The 22,486-nt window shown below is 49.5% G+C and overlaps 1 protein-coding gene across 10 annotated transcripts in view; it reads left to right on the plus strand.

Annotated features, from left to right (window-relative positions):
* Positions 1 to 22,486, plus strand: part of Tmtc2 (Transmembrane O-mannosyltransferase targeting cadherins 2) — a 119,092-nt gene that overhangs the window by 51,374 nt on the left and 45,232 nt on the right. For 9 of the 10 annotated variants that reach the window (XM_086903877.1, XM_086903883.1, XM_086903878.1 and 6 more), the window contains exons 2-5: positions 5,447 to 5,687; positions 6,270 to 6,566; positions 8,397 to 9,267; positions 12,861 to 12,975. In XM_086903877.1, coding sequence (XP_086760003.1) covers positions 5,447 to 5,687; positions 6,270 to 6,566; positions 8,397 to 9,267; positions 12,861 to 12,975 — 1,524 coding nt within the window. The remainder of the gene's footprint in view (positions 1 to 5,446; positions 5,688 to 6,269; positions 6,567 to 8,396; positions 9,268 to 12,860; positions 12,976 to 22,486) is intronic. The other variant, XM_086903880.1, reaches the window with a different exon arrangement.

The raw sequence follows: 22,486 nt of genomic DNA on the forward strand, positions 1-22,486 counted from the left end.
CGTGGCTTTGCCGTGTTAAACAGGGACACCCAACGGTATTGAAACTCTCTCGATATCGTGAATTTGATATTTCCCGATATATATATATATATATATAAAGCCACGATCGTGTTTCGTCCGCGTTCGTACGATATTTCTGAGAGAGCGGAAAAAATTCGTTCCTTTATCTTTTCCCACACCGATTTCGGGAATTCCTGAAGAGTTGGGTCGAGCGAGAAGGTTTTGGGTCGGTTTGTTTGATGATGATGGCGGAGTAATAATCTCGCTCGAAACCGACTATTCGCGCAACTATCCGAGTTTCTCTTATTTGGAGTCAAACAGCGTGGCAGATTTGAAAGTGCGTCCAAGTCTTGTGGAATCGGTTATCATTGCTCTTCGCTTGCCGAGTTCAATCTGGAAGAAAGAGCGAGGAGGATCTCTCGTGGGGAGGAACGAGAGAGAGCCTCGATGACTTTGGAGGGAAGTGCGGTGCGCGGCTTATTCGGGAATGGAATAAGTCTAGATCGAAGCCGAGATTGAGCCGAGGGTGATCGATGAATGGAAGGTGGGTTGGCTTTTCGGGATCGACCGTTAGGAGATTGACCCCTGTCGGGGGTTTCTATTACGACGTTCTTGGATTCTCCGGGTATAAAAGGGTATATAGGCGCGTCTATATACCCGGCATCGTCCTTCCCCTCCTTTTCGCTCTTTTATATTCGCCTATCCTCAAAGGGGGTAGGACGAAATGCCTGCTCGATTTTCGTTTGTCGATTTTCACGCCTCTGTCGCGAGAGGTTCGATTCGAGTAACACGCGTCGCGAAACTCGTACCTCTTCCCCTTTCTCTTTTCAGAAAGAGAGAGAGAGAGAGAGAGAGAGAATGTCGTTGTCTCGACCAACGATGGGGCATCATTATCATTACACGATTATTAAAACGTCGAGAATCGATGAATCGTCGCGTGGTTTCATTTTGTAGCTTTACACCACTCGAAATCGCAAAGTTTCTCTTGGAATTTGGGAAAAGAAACGGAGAAAGAAAGGAAGAGAGAAGTTGGTTGCGTCGATTTGTAAGGCGAGTTATATCCGATAAAACGAGTAGGAAAAATAAGTATAAGTTCGTCGCCGCGATGTTATTTCGAGGAACGTCGAGTTGTATCGTCGATGTTTTTCAAGCGATAAGTATGCTTTTGTCTTAAGAAATAATCGTTGATCGATTAAATTATCATCAATCTTTTTCTTCTCGTTTCGATCAAATATGGACGAATCGCGTTGGAGAAATAATGAGGAATAATTCCTTTCGCGTGCGCGAGATCAATGTTCGAAATTCGCGATTCGAATATTTAATTGGGGGAAAAAAAAAATTGGATAAAAATTCACCGACGTTTCCGTCCCTCTCTTCCCAGCTGCTTATATATACTCGAGTTTAGCAAGCGAAACTTGGGCTAATAAATTCCGAATTCTGAAATTGGAACTTTATTTCCAACGGCGAATAAAACAGTAGCGACGCCGGATGATTTACTCGGTGGCTCGGATGCAGTTTTACCAGACCTCTCTGAATATTCCCGATGCGCGCAACGCCCCTCCCAAGAGGGGGAGGACGGGGGGGAGGGGTGTGGGATATATTTCCCTTTATCAACTTGGCGGCCCCGTCTCCTCGAGATTGAATAACTTCCGTTATTTCATGGTACATGGAAAGTCTGCGGATCTTATCGCGTTCGATGATGCATATCGAATAGTTCTGGAACAAAGGAGGAGAAGAGTTGGAAGTTGGCGACGACTACTCCTCCGCTCGCTCCCTTCTCCTCTTCGCCCGCGTCTAATTAGGGGAGGAGGAGGTGGGTCGTAAAACTCGTCGTCTATCAAATGTTATCGCGCGCACGTGGGCCAGGGATTGCTCCCGCCTTATTGTTTCTCCATTCCTCGACCCGAAGACCAGTTTTACGACGGCAACCGAGCTCTTCCCCAACTTTCTCGACCTTTATATATTATATTATACCTCCTGATTTACCCGCGCCTTTCGCCCATTCCGCCGGTTATACCGGCGTGTACCGCGTTTAAAGATGTTCCAGGCGCTGGTGAAATATTCAATAAGCGAGACTTATTCCTCCCGGGTGGATAACGATTTTACACACCGAACAACTCCTCCAGCAACGATCCCGCCTTCGCCGACGAGTATCGAACGTGTCGATCGTTTCAAACTGTTCTCGATAATTTCGTCAATCTCGTTAAGGAATTCGAGATTAAGAAACGAATGTAGCGAGGGGAAAGATAAGGGAGAGGAAGGAATCTTGGTTTACGTTGGCCTAGAAAATTCCATCGCGCTTGGGCCATTCGGAGTTCATCGCGATTCTCGGCGGCGCGTGAGAAAGCGCTCGCATTTACCTTCCCTCGGATTCTAAGCATCGGATGGCGCGATCCATCCGTAACGCCAAACCATCTTTCCTCGCCATACCCGCCCTGATCGATCCGTACCCGAGTCTAGATTCGACACCATCCGTTCCACGTAAATCCTAATCCCGAAAGAGGATGTTCGAAACGAGATAGCAGCTTCCATACAGCCAACCTTCCTTCCTTCCTTCCTTCCTTCCTTCCTTCCCTCCCTCCCTCCTTCCCTCCTTCCTTTCTTCCTTCCTTCATTCGACAAAGAAAGGAGGACGAAGAAGACGAAAAAGTTTAAGCGGTCGATCGCGTCCCTTTACGACTTAACTTACGACCGCCACTCTCCTGTTCCGTCACACCTAGCAGGCGTGACTTAAGCCTCACTTTGGAAATTGCAAGGGGGATGGCGCCATGTGCCGCTCGAACGAGCCACCGGCCGAGCCTTCCTAAAACCCTTCCCGGCTGGATGGAATGAGTTTTCCGGGCGATTTAGTCAGGTATTTATTCCCTCGCTCTTCTTCGCGGGGGAGAAGGAGGCCATCTTCTTGGAAATAACGTAGCTTGCTCGTCGCGGTTACTCCCGTCCACGGTTCTTTTATCGTTCTTTCGGACATCTTCGTCTCCACCCTTCCTTTCCTCGTCGTTGATTCGTCCTCCCCCGGAGAGATGGGAAAAAGGGTGGCGACGCGGAGGAACGCGGTGCAAATTGCCGGCCTCATCCCCGGGGCTATCTCCGAGGAGCCGGCTTCTCCGCATGTGTGTGCGTGCGTGGAGGAAAATAGCGTCCCGTGAATTTCTATCCTCGATCCGCGGGGAAGTCACGTAGCCGTCAAATAGAAACAGAAATCGATCGTAACACGAGCGACGATTTACGACCGTCTCTCTCTCTCTCTCTCTCGTATCCGAATTTGATCGAAGGGGGAAAGCCTCGAGGGAAAATTTCACGTCCAACGCGACCGCGGTTGTTATCGAATTTCGTCCCTGTGAAATATTATTTCGCCATAAGGATAAAAAAAAAGGGGGGGGGCGGGTGAAGAGAAAAAGAAAGAACGAAGCGTCGAATTCAACGCTTTCTCTCCTCCCTTTCTCCTCGTCTCTCCCTTTCGAATCGGGCCGATAGAGTTGAATCGTCTGTCCGCCAAATTATCATATACACGACGTAGCATCACTTTTTAAACAGAAGAAACTGGATCCCTCTCTCTATCGTGATGGTGGCCCTCGAAGATTAATCATCGGTCGATTTTAATAATCGCTAATATCGATGTCTATATCCTGTCGTAATTCATTAAAATTCGTTGGGGGGGGGGGGGCGATAATTCTGACCTAAACGGTTTCCGATTGGACGGGAGGAAGAAGAAGAAGAAGAAAAGGAGGGGGGTAAAATTGAATCGGCTACGTAAGTCGAGCAGCCGGGCTTAAAGGGGTTGGATGGAGCCGGGTATTAGCCCGTGCTCGAGAGGGGGAGCACACCCTTTCCAGCCTTGCGAAACCCTCTCCGCCGCGTGCAGTCACGTCCCGAGTTGCTCCGTTAGACTCGGGGACCGAGTTTCATTAACGTCACGTGTACTGTCAGAAATAGTCCCCGGGGAATACCGCGAACGTGTACACACGAGCGGGGCAAGTTGGCTCGAGAGAGGCGAGAAGGAGAGTGTCCCCGTTTCGCGACAGTTCTGACAGATGCTTAATATCACCGATGCCTTCGACTAATACCTCGGATTACTCGACGTTAGACAGCTTCCAAGTTGATCTCCTTTTACCCTTTAATTGCTCGTTTCCCGCCTCCTCTGGTTATTGGCATTTCGTTCCTTCCTCTCTCTTCCTTTTTCTATCCATTCGTCTTTTTCCTCGGTCGAACGAAACTGCCGAGATATATATAATAATGGTTGGGGAGAAATTTTATTGGTGGCGAATTTCGATTGCCGACTGTTTATTTTCGCCGGTCGAGAAGAGGGAGACAGAGAGAGGAGAGAGAGAGGAAAAAGCGGAAAAACATTTTCATTAAACATTCATATTTCCGAACGAACAACGAGCGTTAATGTTCGATCGACATTAACGAGGCCAATAACGTAACGAAATAGAGGCGAGGTAACGGTTCCGATATCGGAGCCTGGTGTGTGCGTGCGTGTGTGTGCGTTGTTTCTTTTGGAATTTCGCGTGAGCGCGTACGTAACGTGGGCTGACAGGATCCGGAAATTGAAATAAACAGGGACGAGGGAAGTTTACATGGCATCCCCGTTCGTTCGTGTCGAGCCGTTTCCCAGACCCTCTCTCCCCCCGTCGCTTCCAATTCTCCCCAATTCTAATGAATTTTCTCCCCAATCGTGATTCTCGAAACGATCCTCTCCAGAAATTCCACCATCGATTTTTCTCGAAATTATTCTAATTGTTTCTAATCGCGCGATTAAACGAAAATTCCAGCCTATCGTAGATTTACGATTCACTCGCCTCTATAATTGGGAAATCAAATTCGAGATTATGCTTATTACGTGTAGGCAGGCAATTAGCGTAGCTTTACGCATTTTCTATTACAATTAGCAATTAGGAACAAGTTAGCTCCTCTGCTGACAAATTCTCCTCCTCTTTGCACGCGTAAGCCTCGAGTCGTTTACGCTAAATTTCCATGTCAAATCTTCTCTTTCTTCTCAAAAAAACAATCGAATTGGAAAAGGATCGAAAATTGGTCCAAAATTGCGGATGTCCAAGGACGGGAGATGCGCCTTAACTCACGTAGAAAATGCGACACGATCCTTGTTCATGAATAGATAGCAGGGGTGAGTGGTTTATCGAAGGGCCGTGGAATTCGAAATTATTGGCTCCCATTTCCTCGACGAAGATGGCTCAGGTGCGTCGGCCGCGGTATCGGAGACGAGCCGAAACACCTCGTGAGTATCGATCCACCCGGTCGATTAAAATACCACGACCCGCGGTGATGCTCCTCCTCCTCCTCCTTCTAAGACCAGATCCGAAGATAAAACCGATATACACACGTGTACGTGGATATGTATAGATCCGTTCGAGTTTTGAAAAGGAAATATCGGACGATTTGTTTGTGACAAAATGATCGGAGGTACAAATGATTGGTGTTGCAGAAGAGCGATCCTGACGAATCCAGACCTCCTGTCGAGCACACCGTGGTCGAAGCTGTTGGAGAACGACTTCTGGGGCACACCGTTGAGCGATCGAGGCTCTCACGGGAGCTACAGGCCCCTCTGCGTGGCCACGTTTCGCCTGAATCATCTGGTGGGAGGGCTCGAGCCTTGGGGCTATCATTTGGTGAACGTCGCGCTCCACGCCGCCTGCACCGTGCTCGTGGTCAGAGTGGCCAGAAAGGTAAAGGATAGAACAGCCGTTATATCAGCCGATTGAAATTTATCGGGGAAAAAGGCGAGGAGGGGGACGATCTCCGCCGTCGATCCGGTTCATCTGATTTTCGATTAACTCCGGACACATTGCGTTTGATTTCGCCACCAGAGAAAACGAAATAATGGTTGACACCTGTAGAGCGCGCGCGCGTCACACGTGTCTGCGATAACATCGCAAGTTATGACGATAATAAAATTTTACCGCTACATTTAATCCCGAAATGTTATGTTAATAATCGCGTGTCACCTGCCTGCCATCCGCGATAACCGATTATCCGATCCGCGCTTTCGACTTTTTCAATCGCTCGGCTGGAAAATCGTTTCGATCCGTCGTTCTTCTCCGAAATCGGTGAATCACCAGAATCGGTTATTAGAGAACTACTGCTGCTCGGATCCCATTTATCGTCGAATAAGTTTCTCCCTATTATTGTATTATAGGCGAAATTCATTGTTCTCGAAAGAGCTGCGCTGAGACCTTTCGGACGGGAGAAAGGTCTCTCTTTCTCGAATTCTCCGTCGAATTCACCGAGGATTTGTCGCGTTGTTGCAGGTACTGCCGGGAAGGAACAGCCTCGGCCACGCGATCACCGGCTTCCTGTTCGCGGCGCATCCGATCCACAGCGAGGCGGTGGCCGGGGTGGTCGGTCGCGCCGACCTTCTCGCCTGCCTCTTCACCCTGTTGGCGTTCCTCGCGTACAGCGCCCACTGCGAGCGCGCCAGGTCGCCGTTTCCCTTGATTCTGGCCCTCGTCTCCTCCACCCTGGCCACCCTCGCCAAGGAGACGGGGATATCCTCGCTGGCTCTGTGTCTTTTGTGGGAATTGTGCCGCGGCGAGTCGAGTCGTAAGGTAAGCATCGTCGAACCATCGGTTCCTATCTGCTCTACGCCGCAATTTCGATACAGGATTCGAAGGACGGAAAGACTGAGGACGCATTATCGTGAATTACGAATATTATCGTGCTCCATTACGAATATTAACAAGTGAAAATGGACAGACGTAATCAAATTAATGGCGAAAGAGCCGAGGAGAAAACCCAAGCCAGGGATTAATTCCTGTCCGCTGGAGTCCAGCGACGAGCCGCGTTAATCGTCGAATCTCTCGATCCTCCTCGTCTTATCGTCCTCGAACGACGCGTAACCGATAACGCGTGGTGCAAACGCGACCGTGCCGGTGTTCTGGCTGAGACAGGGGCCTTGATGCACGGCGTTCGAGCCACCTTCGACTTCCTCCACCTTGGAGGCGTCCTCGCTTTTCTCCCCTTCCTCCAACATCCGGATGCGCTGGATGCAACGGACGCCTGGCGTGATGCATGTCGCGAACCGAGCCGATGTTGGAGGGCTGCCAACCGTCGTTCGCGTCTCTCCACACTCTTCCGAGTGTGCAACGTCGCAGCAACTTCCATTCTCTCGTTCGTATCTTTCCTCTTATCACGGCGTTATTCCTCGAAATCCGAGACATCTTCGTTTCCTTCCCTCAGGGATGCAAAATTGTTTCGAGTTATTAATGGAACGTTACGATCCTTCCTTCGTCCAAGCCAGCCACCCTTTATTCGCCGCTGCCAGACTTCGCTGCCCGAGAATTCTCGCGGGTTTATCGCGGGGGAGGAAAAGTGTGAACGCGAGTCACACGAATTATTGCCGCCAAGCGTGGGTCCCGCCAAACTTGGCCAAAGTTCCCGCCCCTTGATTAGCCGATTCGAGGATTTCCTTTCGAACGCCTTCCATCGAAAGTGATCGGCGACGAAGCTCCGCGGCGACGCCTTTCCTTCCTCGCCCACTTTCCAATTCACGAGGGGCGGCCGATCTTTTTCGCGGTCGCGCTTAAAAGCATGGTGGAAGGGAATCTATCGCCCGCGATGGGATCGCGGCCAACAAAAGCCCGGGCTGGCAATTCCGGGTCTCGCAATTATCGCCACTTCTTCTCGCGGCCTCGCAATTTACCATTAAAATGTCGCTTTCGCATTACCTCGCGCCACGGCTCGCTTTAAAAGCTTTCGACGTTACTTTTCATTTGGCCGGAACCACCTCTCGAAAGCGCCGCGTCGATTAAGCGTGCCGTGCACGCTTCCCCCCTCATTTTCTTATAACCCGCTGTAATTATATTCCGCGTTAAACTATTTTCCATTTCCTTTATCCAATTTCCTCCTTTCCATTTTTATCGTACGACGAAACCTGTCGTCTCGAAACGTTTCGAAATACGAATAATTCTTACGATACGCCCGTTCGAGATTCTGTTTATGCCTTGGACGAAAAATAACTCGGGACACGAATTTTTGCTGACCTGTTCTACGAAGGCATATCATATATTTCTCTCTGTTTTTCCTTTTCCAAGGCGAGACGCGTCTATTTTTGCGGGTATCGAAGCCCAAAGGGGTTTTCTTCTAAAAAGGAAGCTCCGGTTTTAAATTAATGCTTTCGACGGACTCGCTCTTTTCATACGTGCTACGTAGATACGAGTTTCGTTTCCCGGTTAAATTAGTTCGGACATCCCGGAGTTTAAACGAGAGGATTCCAAGGCGCAATTATTACTAAGATCCTTCCTTCGACGATGGCTTTTAAATTAATCTTCCAAATTAAATCATTTCGCTCGATCAAAAAAAAAAAAAAGAAAGAAAGAAAGCACGGTCCTGATCAATCGCTCCAATCGCTATATTTATACACACGCGTCTTCTTCCAGGTTGGGAATTGCGGCCTCGTGACACGGACGCGCAGCATCGGCGTCCTTTCAGGCAGCCTCGCCCTCCTCGTCCTCGGCAGGCTAAGGATCACGGGGACGAGGCCAGAGTTCGCGAGCGCGGACAACCCGACCGCCAGGCACCCCTCCCGCTTCACGCGCGGCCTCACCTTCCTCTACCTGCCCGCTGCCAGCGCCAGGATGCTGCTCTGCCCGAGCACCCTCAGCTTCGACTGGTCCATGGACGCTGTGCCCCGCATCACCACCCTCCTCGACGCGAGGAACCTCGAGTCGGCCCTCCTCTACGCGGCGTTGATCGCCGCCTCGATCTGGGCCGCCAGAGCCCTCCGTCGCCGCCCAGCCTCGTCCACCCCCCTCGTCCAGTATCCCCGCTCGTCCAGGTGCCCGGTGTGCGCGGGCAGGCGAGCGGGCGGATGCCACACGGACGGGTGCCGGGCCGCGAACAACAACAACAACGGGCCGATCGGCGACTGCCACTGCGCCAAGAGGCCCACCGGTGGGCCAACGAGCAGCCACTATTATTACGGGTCGGCGGGCGGCGTGGCCGCCTCCCTCGGCTTCCTCGTGCTCCCCTTCCTGCCTGCAAGCAACCTCTTCTTCTACGTGGGCTTCGTGATAGCCGAGAGGATCCTTTATCTGCCGAGCGTGGGCGCGTGCCTGATCGTCGGCACGGCCATCTCGGGCTTCCACCAGATCGCGAGAAGGCACGGGTCGAGGAGGAGGGGCAGGGCGGTGCTGGCGGCCACCGCGATACTCGTCTCCCTCATGTCGGCCAAGACTCTGTTGAGGAACGCCGACTGGTTCGACGAGGAGAGTTTGTACAGGTCGGCGTTGCACGTCAACCCGCCCAAAGGTGAGAAAAAGGTGCACCGTCCTTTTTCGCAGATCGCGTTTAACACGTTCGTCGTGATTTCGTCGAGTTTCTCAAATGTTGCCAAATGTAGGAACGTAAACGGAGCGATAAACGGATGTAGCTTTGATATTTTTATTTCATATATTTTAATGCAATTTCGCTGCCTTCTACTTCTACTTCTTCGTCCGAATATAATAAATGGCAATTTCAACTCGATTCTATATTATCGGTGGTAATTGGAACACCCTCCTGCATGTTACCATATACCGGGATTCAATTTTAGATTCAAAATTGTATAAAAATGCAGAGTGACTCGCTAACGAATCATACTTGTCCCTCTACTTCTCTATTATTCTTAAATATCAAATTAACTCTTCGCATTCATATATTCGCCATATATAATCGCTCTCCTATATTTTATTATTATACGTACATTTATATAACATTCTCTTCTTACTTGGCCGATAACCTTCTTAAATATAAATACACAAATGTAAATCTTATTTTTCTTGAAGAAGAAAAATCGTCGCCCGTGTATGGGGCCCCTCGCGGACCCCTGTTAAAACGTTTCAACGTTTTCATCTCTCCCTTCCCCCATGTGCACGGGAGGGGAGGCGGGGGGGCGATAAAGATTGGTCGTCGCGCGTGCAGGACGAATTAAAAAGATAACGGGTAATAAAGAGTCGCGTGCTAATGATAAACGAACCGGGGCGAGAGGGGGGCAGGGATGATCGAAACCAGATACGGAGGACGGCGGCGGGGAGGGGGCGGGGGGGGGGGAGGAGGAGACGAAATATATGGGCCGACGTAAAAATGAAATTGGCCGCGTATCGTTGCCGAGTCGGCGTCGAGGATCGGCTATCCACCCCCTCATCTCCGCCCCCTATAAAATTCTTGCCCAACCGGATATATATACGCGATACGCGACGATAACGCGACCACTGCCACCTCCTATCCCTCTCTATATCCTCCTTCCATCCCCTTTCTGTTTCCACCTTTTTAAACGCGTTTAACACGCGTACTCTTTTTATCGTAACAACTTGGCGGTGTATATTCTTATCGCGAGAATCTCGTGTATTCGAGATATATATATATATATCGATCACTTTGTACCGGATCTAAGAATAAAATATCGCGTTTATTTTACGAAAGAACGCATTATTTTTATTGTTATATTAGTAATATTTCAAATTTCAATTTGCGTCTGATTCTTTGCGCCGGATTTCGACTCGTTTCCAAAGATAGATCGCATTTCCTATCTCATCTCATCTCATATAATTATTAATTGCACACGTTTTTACACACCCCATCAAAAATGAATTTTTATTCAATTATCAGCGGTTTATTATACACGACGAATATGCTCCTTCGCTCGATCGATTCCCTATCCAAACTTTGACGCGTAATCCAGGATATTCGTATTCCTCCCTCCTCCTCTTCCGTGCTCGATGAATCGGTGATACGGTTCGAGAGTGCATCGTCGTTTCCTCGACCTCGACCCCCTTTATCGTTCCCCTTATCCGTCTCTGTCCGTTTTTTTCGCCGCCCATCCCCTTTCCACCGGCTTTATCTCCTTGCCTCCAGCATCCCCTAATTACCCAACCCGAACGCCTCGGTTTTCGATATCTTCGCGGGGGAGGGACGAACGAAAGCCGTGAACACCGCGATTCGGTGGCGAAAACTCGATCCAACCGTTTTAATTCCCGATCGCGTGCGTTTCCCTGCTCCCTGCCCATTCGGTAAATTTGCGTAACGGGAGGGGGAGAAGGTGAGATTATCGGTCACGAAAGAACGCCAAAGTTAAACGAGGATCCGGAGCCCTCCACGATCTTTCCCCATTCTCCTTCGCTTCTCGCTCAACTTGAAAAGTCAGCCAAGTTCGTCGTTAGGACGAACGTCTTCTTCGTCGCGATTGTTGGACTTCGTATCGAATCGAGTTATTTTTCGAGGAAGAAAATTCCTCGAGGTTTCTTCGGGGAGAGTGATTAAGCGTGTCCCGAGGCGGTTTCGAGCGAAAGAATCGAGGGCTCGATTTTCCAGGGATGGAAGGCGGCGATAATGTTAGCGAGCGTAAAATCGAGGCGAGACCAGCAGCACGGAAACACGCGCCTCGCTCGATAGAATCGCGCGACGATGAAATATGCTTCGAGGCGATTTATCGCGTTTATTTATCGCCGTTGATTCGAAACGTCCGAGCTTGTGGATTATCGGCCGAGTTAGACGGGAATCCTTTATTTTTCGTTTCGAAGGGAGGAGATGAAGAAAAAAAAAAAGGAAAGGAGAAGCTTTTTTTTCTTAGTAAGCTTTTCTGGAAGGAAATTCGTCGGTTTCGAAACGAATCTTCTTAAGATCTTTCCTAAGTTTTCTCGCACGAACGTTTCTCTCCTCTCTCCTTTCCATTTTCATCTCTCCCCCGATCTTCGAGTGGAAAATTTAGGAAGGGGGGGGAGGAAGGAAGTTAACGAGAGGATAAATATTCTCGACAATCCGAAGCTGGTTCGCGCTCGTGAAGACACACACGTAAAATTTGCAGGGCGGTGACGCGTGTAATAATCGTTTCTCGATTTCGCGTTTCTTTCGCCCGCCCCTTGCGACGCTCGATCCATCATCCGCTTCATTTACATCGCGGCGCAGTCACTGCTCTCTGATTCAAGCTCGCGCGCGCCCCCATTTCTCGATTCGCCACGGCACGGTTGAAAAGAGCCGGCTAACTAGATCGAATCACCGCGGAGGACGCTCGATCGTGGGAAAAATGTGGAACGCGTTTTCTCTCTCTCTCTCTCTCTCTCAATTTTTGAGAGAAATCTTCGAAACGCGGTCTCAAAACGACGCTGCTTGCCAATTAAAATCAGCCCCCCCCCCGATTTAAATTTGCAAAGCTCGCGATCGAATTGCATACCGCGTTGAAAAATAGAGTGTTTTAACGCGTTGATGACAATTACAATTAACGAAACGTTGAATTACAATTTTTACAACAATCTTGTTACCACGTTTTCTAAACTCATTGTAACGTTTTCTTCTCCTTCTTCTTCTTTTTCTTCTTCTTCTTCTTCTTCTCCACCAGGAAATCTCGATTCCTCGCGTCTTCATTTCGAAACGTGCGGGGAAAAAATTCGCGAGGGTGAAAAATTTCGAGCGGTTCTCGGTCAAACGGTTCGAAACGATTCGGAAGGAAACGGAGGGGCACGAAGGTCGACGAGGCAATTTTACGAGCGCGGATTCATTTATTACTCTCTCCGCTCGAGTAGCCATCGGTGGATGCGCGGAGGGAGGGAAATGTTTTATCGCCGATATTGTTGGCCCGAGATAAAAAGCGGAAAGAGGGGCAGGCGACGGGCAGGCGTGCTCGCGATATTCGAGGCATCGCGTGCGGGTTTATTGCTCGTAAATAGAAAGAGACGGAGGAAGAAGAGGAAGGACAAAAAAGGGGATGGTGCATCCTTATTGCTTCTCGAGAAGTTTAAAAATCTATCGCGAGAAGATGTATCGTCCCTCCGTGTGTTTGCATTCGTGGCTCTATATATATTTTTCATCTCTTCCCATTTCCCTGCTGACCGTTCCCCTCTAACGAATGTCCATTGTGATTGTTGCAGCTTATGGTAATTTGGGCAGCGTGCTGAGCGCCCAGGGACGCGTGGCGGAGGCGGAGGAGGCGTTCGTCCAGGCGCTTCGCTATCGACCGAACATGGCGGACGTGCACTACAATCTGTAAGTACGCGCCACGTGCAGTCCCAATAATCCACTTTGCTGTTCTGCCTTCTCTCTCCCTCCCTCCCTCCCTCTCTTTCATCGATAACAGCCGTCTCGTCGTTTAGACGACGACAGAGTTTATCCCCTCCCTCTCCGCCTCCCTTTGTCTTCGAGAAACGAGCGCGGTTTACCCCTGTTTTAATAATAAAAGATAGCTCGTATTTTCCAAAGCTTGGAAGGAGAAGTTCGACAAAGAGAGTTTCATTATGGGAAAACTCTCTGTGGAAATCCAAAACTCTTCGTGTATATATATATATTTCGTCATCCAAGATTTATGAGACGCCATACAATGGCGAAAACTTCTCCCTCTCTCCTTCCCTTGTCCTTCCAGTCGCTACGCGTCGCGAATCCCCCCACCACGTTCAAAATCCTGAAATCCCGCAAACCTCGCCTTTCGAATTTCTCCTCGGTAGCGCAAACTTCCGCTCCCTTCGACCCTGGACGCTGACTCCCCCCTTCCCTCCCCTTCCACCTCGAATCCAAAGAGGGAAGGCTGTCGTAATTCGCGTAATCCGCCTCGCAAATCTTGCGAGCGAAGCGTTGCGTTTCCGCCGACTGCTTGAGCCGGCCACCATTTTGGAAAAGCGAGGATGGCAGATTCGTTCTAACATCCAAGCGTGGTGGACCGTGTATTGGAAAAGTGCAGGCGAACACACCGGGAAACTATCGATCCGAGCGTTACTATTACGCGTATAACTTGCTCCCGAGGCAAGCAGCTCGAACATCGCGAGACACTTTCCTTTATCGTCGGCCAACACGAGAGAGATCCTCCTCCCTCTCCTTGGAGGAGGAGTTTCGATCGGTCGTGTTTCACCCGAGGAAGCTCGTCAAGCTCGTGGCGAGTCGATAAGTGGCCGCTGGCCGTCCCTCTGCGATAAGCCCGCTCTCCACGTAACATACGTTCGGTGGTTATCCATTATCTCTGACCGTAAGAGTCGGTGCGTTCTCGAGACGGATAAAGACGGAGAGCAAGCCGCTCCTTCTTCCGCTCTTTTCACGCCACGTTCCGTGGAAAATCGAGCAACTTGTCCCGTTCGAGGAGGGTGTTTTTCGGATGTTTCGATAGCAGCTTCCTTCGAGAACCAGATTCTCGACGTAGATTTCTCTCGTTCCCCTCCCCCAAACATTTTATTATCGCATCAACTTGTTCCAAAGCTTGTTCGAGATTGAGAATTGTACGGCTTCTCCTCGTTCCACACAATTTAAACTTCGCTGAAATTTTATTGTTATTATTATTATTTCATCTGTTCGTTCTTCCTCGATACACTTGTCTCGTGTAAACATTTACACGAAAATTACGTTATAATCGAATACATTCGTTCAGCTAAAGCCAACCTTCGACAGGATCACACGCTTCGATCCACGCGAGAAAAGAAAAGAGTCCGACGAGGCACGCGCGAACGAGCGATCGATCGGGTGGACGGAGGGAGAAACGTGAAAGCCGGTGTTGGACAGGGATTTCACGCTTACCTGTGTCTTCCGCGGTTTGTCTCCGCGAGCGGGCAACGATGGATGTTGATTTATTAAACCCCCCCCCCCCACCTCGATCGTAGCTCATCCATCAAGCGAGAGAGAGAGAATCGGAAATTGATCGAACGAAAAACAGAAGAGGAGGGAGAAAAGAAAGGAACTCGTGGCGATTACGCGGCTCTTGTTGGACAACCAGATGTCACGCACGATCGAAACGTATAATTGTCGGAGGATGGAACGATGGAAAAAGAATGAGGAAGAATATATATATATATAGATACCGTGACACGTTAATTAAGCGTCGAACGAGAATTATTGGCCGTTTGACAGGCGGATACGCCAATGGCGGTAATTACTCGACGGCAAATAGAATCAGTTGATTCGGCGGCGAAATTGACACCGAGTTCAAAGGAGGGTCGTGCGCCGCTTAATTGTCGTCGCGACGCCGGAGGTGCGACGCCGTGGTTACACGGTTGACGTTAAAGCAAGCATCTGTGCGGCGCATCGACGCGCGAGAAACTCCCTCGACGCGCTGCTACATCGGAGAGGGAGACGTGTGCGTGTTGCACGCGTGTAGCGACACCACAAGGGGGAGGAGGTTGGAAGACGGGGGTGGTGGTTGAGTGCAATCGAGGGTTTTCATAAACGACACCGGTGGCGCGAAATTGTGAAAACGCTACGAACGAAATCAAACCGCCGAGAGAATTAATTCGCCCGTTGTCTCGATCAAATCGGAGGGAGAGAGAGGCAGAGAGAGGCAGCCAGAGCGAAGCTAATTTGTCAAACGATGAGAATTCGCTTTGAGCGGCCGCCTCTTGTCCCGCGAACCTCGTTCAACTCGTGTAAATATTTGCACGCGTCGATTATCTTCTTCGAGGTTGTGGAGTCTTGTCCGATTCGAAAGAAGGAGTGGGGAAAAAGAAGAAACGGTCCGCTCGACTTTTCGATCGTCTCGAGTGTAATAAACGCGGCCGATGGAGAGGGACATCGATCGTAAAAAAAAAAACGATTCTGCACACGAGCATATTATTAAGCGTGGGGCGGGATGCGTGGGAACAGATGTCGAGAAATATCGAGGCGAATTTTTCTTCTTTCCGAGGGAAGGGAAGGAATTAATGGCGGTTCCGGGGAAAGTCGATATCGAGGATGTCGTTTATCGGCCGGGAGAGGAATCGTGGAGAGAATTGGGAATTGAAAATGGACGAGAGATGACGAGTAAATCGCCAATCTCCCCGTGGTTAACGAGGATAATGACGAGAGAATGGAAGGAAATTCTCTTCTCTTCTTAGAGAAGGAAAGAAATAAATTTCGTCCAAAAAGAAAAAAGACAGGAAGAATTCGAATCGATACGATCGTCAAACGATAGATACAACGTTCGAAATGGATCCGATTACACACGCGTATTAATGGCCGATTGATTTTGCCAAATGCAGTCGAATAAACAAGATCTCGCCGTTTCTAACGCGAGCTCTCGATGCTTATCGAGCCAGTTTTTGGAAAGTTGGAATCTGCCATCTATTCCCCCCTCCCCCCCCCCTCCTCCCCCCCCCCGGTTTGGTTAATTTGCATAGGCGGCCGCCCCGATATATCCACGCTTGTAAAATGAAACGCAAGCAGTGTCGGACGTTTGATCGATCAGCCCCGTTCAAAAATTGACGTCCCGATGTTCCTATTACGAATGACACATCGGTGTACGCCGCTTTATACATACATACATACATATATATATATATACACACACATACACACACGAGATAGAACGAGGAGAACAATCGAGCAGCAAGATTCCAACACCGGTTTAAAATTCAAACAGCGCCTTCATCCCGGAATATAAAGCACGTTCCCAGAGATTCCAGCGGAATATAACGTTTCTTGAATATGAAAACGACTCGACTCGTGACGTTTCGCAGAACTCCTCTCTCTCTCTCTCTCTCTCTCTCTCTCCCCCCCCATCTCTCTCCTTTTTTTCTCCCTAACAAACACGATCAAAGAGGTGCTACGGGATCCTCGATATTTAATCGCGAAACGATTCATCGATCCGGAGAACGAGGCATGTCTCTCTGAGTCGAGTCTCCTAGAATCGACGAACAGGCTGAGAATCGAATGGGAAATTGATGGGCTTCTGCCTGTCGGCCGCGTATATCCGCCATAGAGCCCCCAACTAGATTCCGTTGTTGTGTCCTCCTCCCGTGTACACATCCTTCGAGCGTTCCACCGTTGTTCCATCACTCTCTCTCTCTCTCTCTCTCTCTCTTCGTGGTCCTCTCAGCCAAGGCGTTGGCCACGTATGCCGTGTACGCGCCGCAGATGCGTACAGATGCACCGGCTAGCCCAAGTAAACCGTGGTTTGGACCTGTGTTTACCCACCGCTGACCGCTTGAATATGTATCGTACCGGCGGCGCTTTGATTGTAGTACGCCTTCGCAATTTGCATACGTACGGAAGTGTCCACCGTACTCAAGACGCAACAGTCGGCCCACGCTTCCGTCTCAGCTTTGCGTCTCCTTTGGACAGGAGTGTGTACACCTGTTGGTACGCAACGCGACAGGAGGAGGATGCAAATCTAGACTTATCCGTATGAACAAAGGTATCGTTCCGCCCTACGAACTTTATCCGAAGGTGGGAACACCGCCTCCAACTCGAAGCACCGTCGGTGGTTGGTACGTAAAGGTGTTATCTCGGGTTTACGTCGGCTGTTATCGGATACCACGTCGCCGGGAAACCTAGTTATATCCGAGTGGAGCGCGATTTCCAACGCTACGCCCTCCCACCGCGATCTCCTTACTTCGAATCTTCTTCTTTGAAATCTCACGTCGCCCGTATCACGTGTATATAGATAGAGTCGAATTCGTTTTCTTCAAAAAACGAATCCACTCCCAGTAAACGTAATAATTGCGATTTATATTTGGTTTGAGGAGAGGTTGAAAAATCACGGATTAATAAAGACGTCGCGTCAAAGTCGGGGAAAAGTTGGCAGAACGGTGGCAATTATCGTGCACGAGTTGCACTTTTGCGAGCAGCCCACTTTACAGGACAATGCTCAATTAGTTCAATGCGCGTTGGACCGTGGAATTAAGTGGCGGGAGAAAGAGAGAGGGGGGGAAAAATTCACTGAATTCGGTTATAAATTTCTACTTCCCTCTTTCTCCCATTCCTCCCTCTCTCCATTTCGCGAGCTACGGGTAAGTAGCCCTAAGTAGCCCTAACGCGAAACACAACTTGCTCGAGTGCATTGCGTGCACGGTGGAGATACGTAACGTCTGCTCTATTCAATCGTTTCTTTAATGCCATGATAAACGCGTGTGCACGGTTCAATGTACCCCTCGAATGAAACTTTGTTCTCCACTTGTTGCGCCCAACATCGCTCCGTGTTACTCCGCAACCATATTGCACAACCAAGTGTTCGAAACTTCGCGAGCGTACAATCCAATCTTTCCCCGACGATCTTTCTCGCGAAATTTCGAAAATTTGATTTTTTTCTCTCCCTCCTCGACCGAAGCTTTTCGAAAAATGCGCATATCGTTTCCCGATTATGCGCGATAATGATGGAAATCGAATAAGTTGGCCGAATTAATTTCGAGACACGCGCGAAACAATTGGCTCCATTTATCGGTAATCACGGTTTCCAACCCCGTCTCCCTAATAGGCCGACGCGCGTGCACACCGTATTTCCGTTAATTTTTAATACGTTCAACGGTTATAGCCGAAACGTGACTCGAACTGTAACGGTACCGCAACTGCGTTTGACGGGTACGGTTATCTTTCAATTTGTATGAATGGGCCCGATTAAAGCGAGCCAACCACGGTTTACCTCAATGGGAATAATTGGTGCCGATCGAGTGAAATATTTGCGTGTCGATAGACGGGTAACGGTATTGCTTTCAAAGAGATTTTACCCGTAATTCGCCATAATGCAGTTCCGTGATTCCGCTTCGCGTCAACGTCACCGCCGAGAACGATCGAGGGGAGCGACAACAGGGATGAATAATATATATATACGTATTAATTGAATACCCTTCTTTTTAAAATATCGAAAGAAAGAAATCGATCGCTACCTGAATACTTTAAGAATAATAAGAAGAATTCGGAAGAAGCGTTTCGATTGTTCCGCTTCCAGTTATCGTTCCTTGCTAATTTTGCGAGTCGAGGATGGACAATCGCGCGAAAACTTTCGACTCTCCCCTCCATCCACTCTTGGCATAGTTTGACGCGTTTCCCTGGGGCGGAGGAGTAGGTGGTTTAGAATGGGACACGGCAGGGAGTTGGAAATGCTCGACGGAGCCAACTTTGGACGCTCGTTCCGTGGAGATAGCGACGAAACTGGAGCGAGGTTAAATAGCTGCGAGGTTTCTCTCTCGACGCGTGTTCGAAAAATCGGGACGGAGGCGTGAGAAATCGGATCGATCCTCGCGAGCGAGAAGAAAAAAAGGGAGAATAGGGAGCGAGAGGATCTAATTTAGGAGCGATGGGAAAGTTGCTCGCGGAATTTGATCCCCAATACGAAAAAGGCAAACTTTAATGAGATCCAGGATCGTTTATGGATCAATTTAAACTTCGCTTTATCAAATTTCTTCGAATTAACGCCGTGGGAAATGAGGTCTTGGATGGAAGTCGAGAATCATCATCCGTTCCGTAAAGGTCAACATTAGCGCGGGGAGGGGTCAACAAAAGCGCGGAAAAAGAAAAGCAAAGTTCTTCGACCAAAGTTCCAAAGGTTACTTTATATAAAACTCGGAAATACTGCGCTACCCCTGCTTTCGAGTCTTCCTCTCCCAGGATTCCCAAGAATTTTCCCAACCCGCGCCAAGTATTTCTATGGGGGAGGGGAAAGGTCAAACGCAAACAGGTTTAATATCGTCTCTCGCGCGAAACGAAAAATAACCAACGTGCGGCTCCGTTTCTCTTCTTCGAAGAAACTTGGAAGAAGGAGGAGGAGGTAAAGAAACGTCGAAGAAACGATTCCTTCCTTCCTTCCTTCCTCGTATCAAAGCAAGCATCGGTCCAAGTCTCGCTCTCGTCCCGTTTCTCGAGGAGAAGTCGTCGTCGTCGTCGTCGTCGTCGTCGTCGTAGTCGTCGTCCAAGCGCGATAGTTCGATACGTTAATCCCGTAAGTCGGAAAATTTATCGAGTTGGAAGTTGGAAGTTTAATCCGGGACCGTCGTGTAGACGCGACCAGACCCTACAGGAGTTGTGTACCTCTCTCCTTGTAACCGGCACTGTAATGTACACCGAGGGATGTACACGAGGCTCAAAGGAAGAGAGAGAGAGAGAGAGAGAGAGAGAGATTCGACGAAGGAGAGAGAAGGAGAGCGGAGGAGGTTTGGAGACCTTAAAAGCGACAAGACGCGAGCCGGTCTTCCGAGTTATCTTCCGAGACGCGACGTCTTGCCGCGCTCTCGAGGCCTGTCAAGGTAAACCAACTCTATGAATTAATTAGTCGGGGAAACGACGAAAAGAGGTGTACCTGGCCACTACTCGGAGCTGAAATGAAAGGTTTCCGCTCTCTTAGACGGTCGCGTGCACGTGTAAGCTGTGTGTGTGTGTGTGTGTGTGTGCACTGCAAGAAGGGTGTGTTTGCGAATTGGCTAAACGAGACAAATTGTACATAACCGACGAACGGAGCAACCGCGCCGCCCTTGTTCGGACAATGGCGCTTTAACTACGGAATTCATGAATCGGCGATGACTTGGCTCCAATCGTATATACCGTTCGGAATAACAAAGGAGCAAAGGAGAGAGAGAGAGGGAGAGAGAGAGAGAGGATACGAGAGGGGGAAGAGGTTGAAAACGAAAAGAAAATCCAGATACAATCCGGGGTTTTAGAAATGGGGAAGAAAAGGAAGAAAGCATATCTCCCCCTCCGAGGAGAAAGTTGAGAGTACAAACGTGGAAAAAGAAACTGAGCGGATAAACGTTTATCGAAAGTCACGTGTAGTTTCGGAAGATGAAAGGATAGGGAATAATACACGGTTCGATACACAGTTATATCCTCTTTTGTGGCTCGCGCGAGTCATCGATATCCATCCGACTCGGTAGGCCCCGACGCAAGTAAAGACACGTAAATATAAATCTAAGAAAATGAAAGGGAAGGAGGCACGCGTGGTGGAGTCGAAGATAAAGAAAGTTCGGAGTGTGCGCTCGACCCGGATACCAGCCGCGCGCCAAAGTTTTCGAGAGCTATCCGACGGGGAATCGCGTACGAGCCTCCCTCTCTTCATCTTCGTCGACCAATTCTCTCCCGTCATATTTCTCGAAATCCTTCAAAATTCCGCGGAGGAGGGAAATTTTCCAGTAGCGCAGAAACAGATCTCCATTTTACGCGAGAGAGTTTCGTTTCACGGACGGGATCACCGTTCGAGAAATAAATCCTGGAAACACGACGATCGAAAAGCCATCGACGAAACGGTAGTCGAGTCGGTCAACACCGAGAGGATAATTGATCACCGAGCTGATAGAACGCTTAATAACGCTCTTTTCTCGATAATAACACCGCCAGATATCAGCAACTAACTCTTCTTCCAACCGCCGAATCGAGTAATAACGCTTCAATTCTCTCGATTCGGTTCACGAATCCTTCCTTCGTTTCCCCGAAGAAAAAAAGAAAAACGCGCGATTCTAATTCTAACTCTTTGGTTCCTCTAGAATTATCCCTCTAGAATATAGGACGCGCACCGTTTCAGCGCACCGTTGGTGCGGAGAGAGAGAGAGAGAGGGTGGGGGCTAGTGATAGTAAATAACTTCCGGATCGATACCGTTTGTTTCGCGCGCTCGCGATGCGCTCGCCCTTCATAAATTTTCAACAGGGGAACCAGAATATAACGAGGCCGGCTCCCCAAATCCCACCACCACCATCACCACCACCACCACCACCACCACCACCATCTTCGAAACTGGGAAGTCAGCCCCGTGGAGGCTCGCGATAGCGCACGGTCAATTTCGCGAAATCGAGGGGAGAGATCCGTGCACGAAACCCGCGCGGGTGTGGGTGGGCACAGGCTGTCGTTTGTATGCCGACCGTTTGTGCGCGATCGTGGCGGTTGTCAGACGGCAATGCCTGATAATACAAAGCCCCACACTGCGCCCGGCCTTCCGTCCTACAGCAGCGCAATCAGTACGAACAATCAGTTTGCGGAATAGCCGCCGCTCGACACACAATCGGCGTCTTCCGGTGATTCACCGGCTTAAAATACGATTATAATTCCCTTTTGTCCCCTAAATCGCCCTGTCGCGCGTGTATCTTCCTCCCCTCCTGATCAAACATCCACCCGATATCCATCGGCGAAAGAGAGGAAGGCACCGGCCGCCTCGAGACTCCACTTGGCGAACGCTCCGGTCATTGGTCGAATCGAGGGCTCTCTCTCTCTCTCTCTGTCCCTCCTCTTCCTTCGCATATTTTTCCTTTCGATGGTGCTCTCTTTCCTTCTTTCTTTTTTACTCGTCCTATTTCGTATTCAAGACGAGTATTGAAACGTTACGAGATATATATATATATATTCCTTTTCCTCTCGAAATAACAACGCTCCCCGAAAATTCGCGATTTCCATTCCGTCCGAGGCAGAAATTAGACAGGCGTTTCCGTGCGATTCCCTCTTATCGCACGCATCATCCCCTTCTCGATATCTTCCGGCGATGATCCTTTGGACTCCTCCGTGACGCGTGTCCAAAACGCGACGATTACGCGCGCTCGAGTATTGGCGAGATAACGCGACGGATCGACAGCGGCTGTGGATTCAATGCGCGACGTACGCTTTCGCGTCAAAGCCTCGTTCCGGGCGGAAGATTGAGGGGAGGGGGGGCCGCTATCGTCCAATACGCTTTCCACATGGATCGAAACACACCAATCGCTAATTAGTATTGCAAAATGATGGGGAGAATGGGTCGAATGGTATCGGGACATCGGGCGTGTGTGTTGCTTTTGGCGTTCCGCCTCGAAATTAGCGGCGCTCGAGCGAAAGTCAAAAGCCAGATTAACGTTCGGGGAAGAAAGGGGTTGGAATGGA

The sequence above is a fragment of the Apis florea genome, unplaced genomic scaffold (assembly GCF_048593485.1).
Source record: "Apis florea isolate Af1SG1 unplaced genomic scaffold, ASM4859348v1 contig_2293_pilon, whole genome shotgun sequence".
Classification (NCBI taxonomy): Eukaryota; Metazoa; Arthropoda; class Insecta; order Hymenoptera; family Apidae; genus Apis; species Apis florea.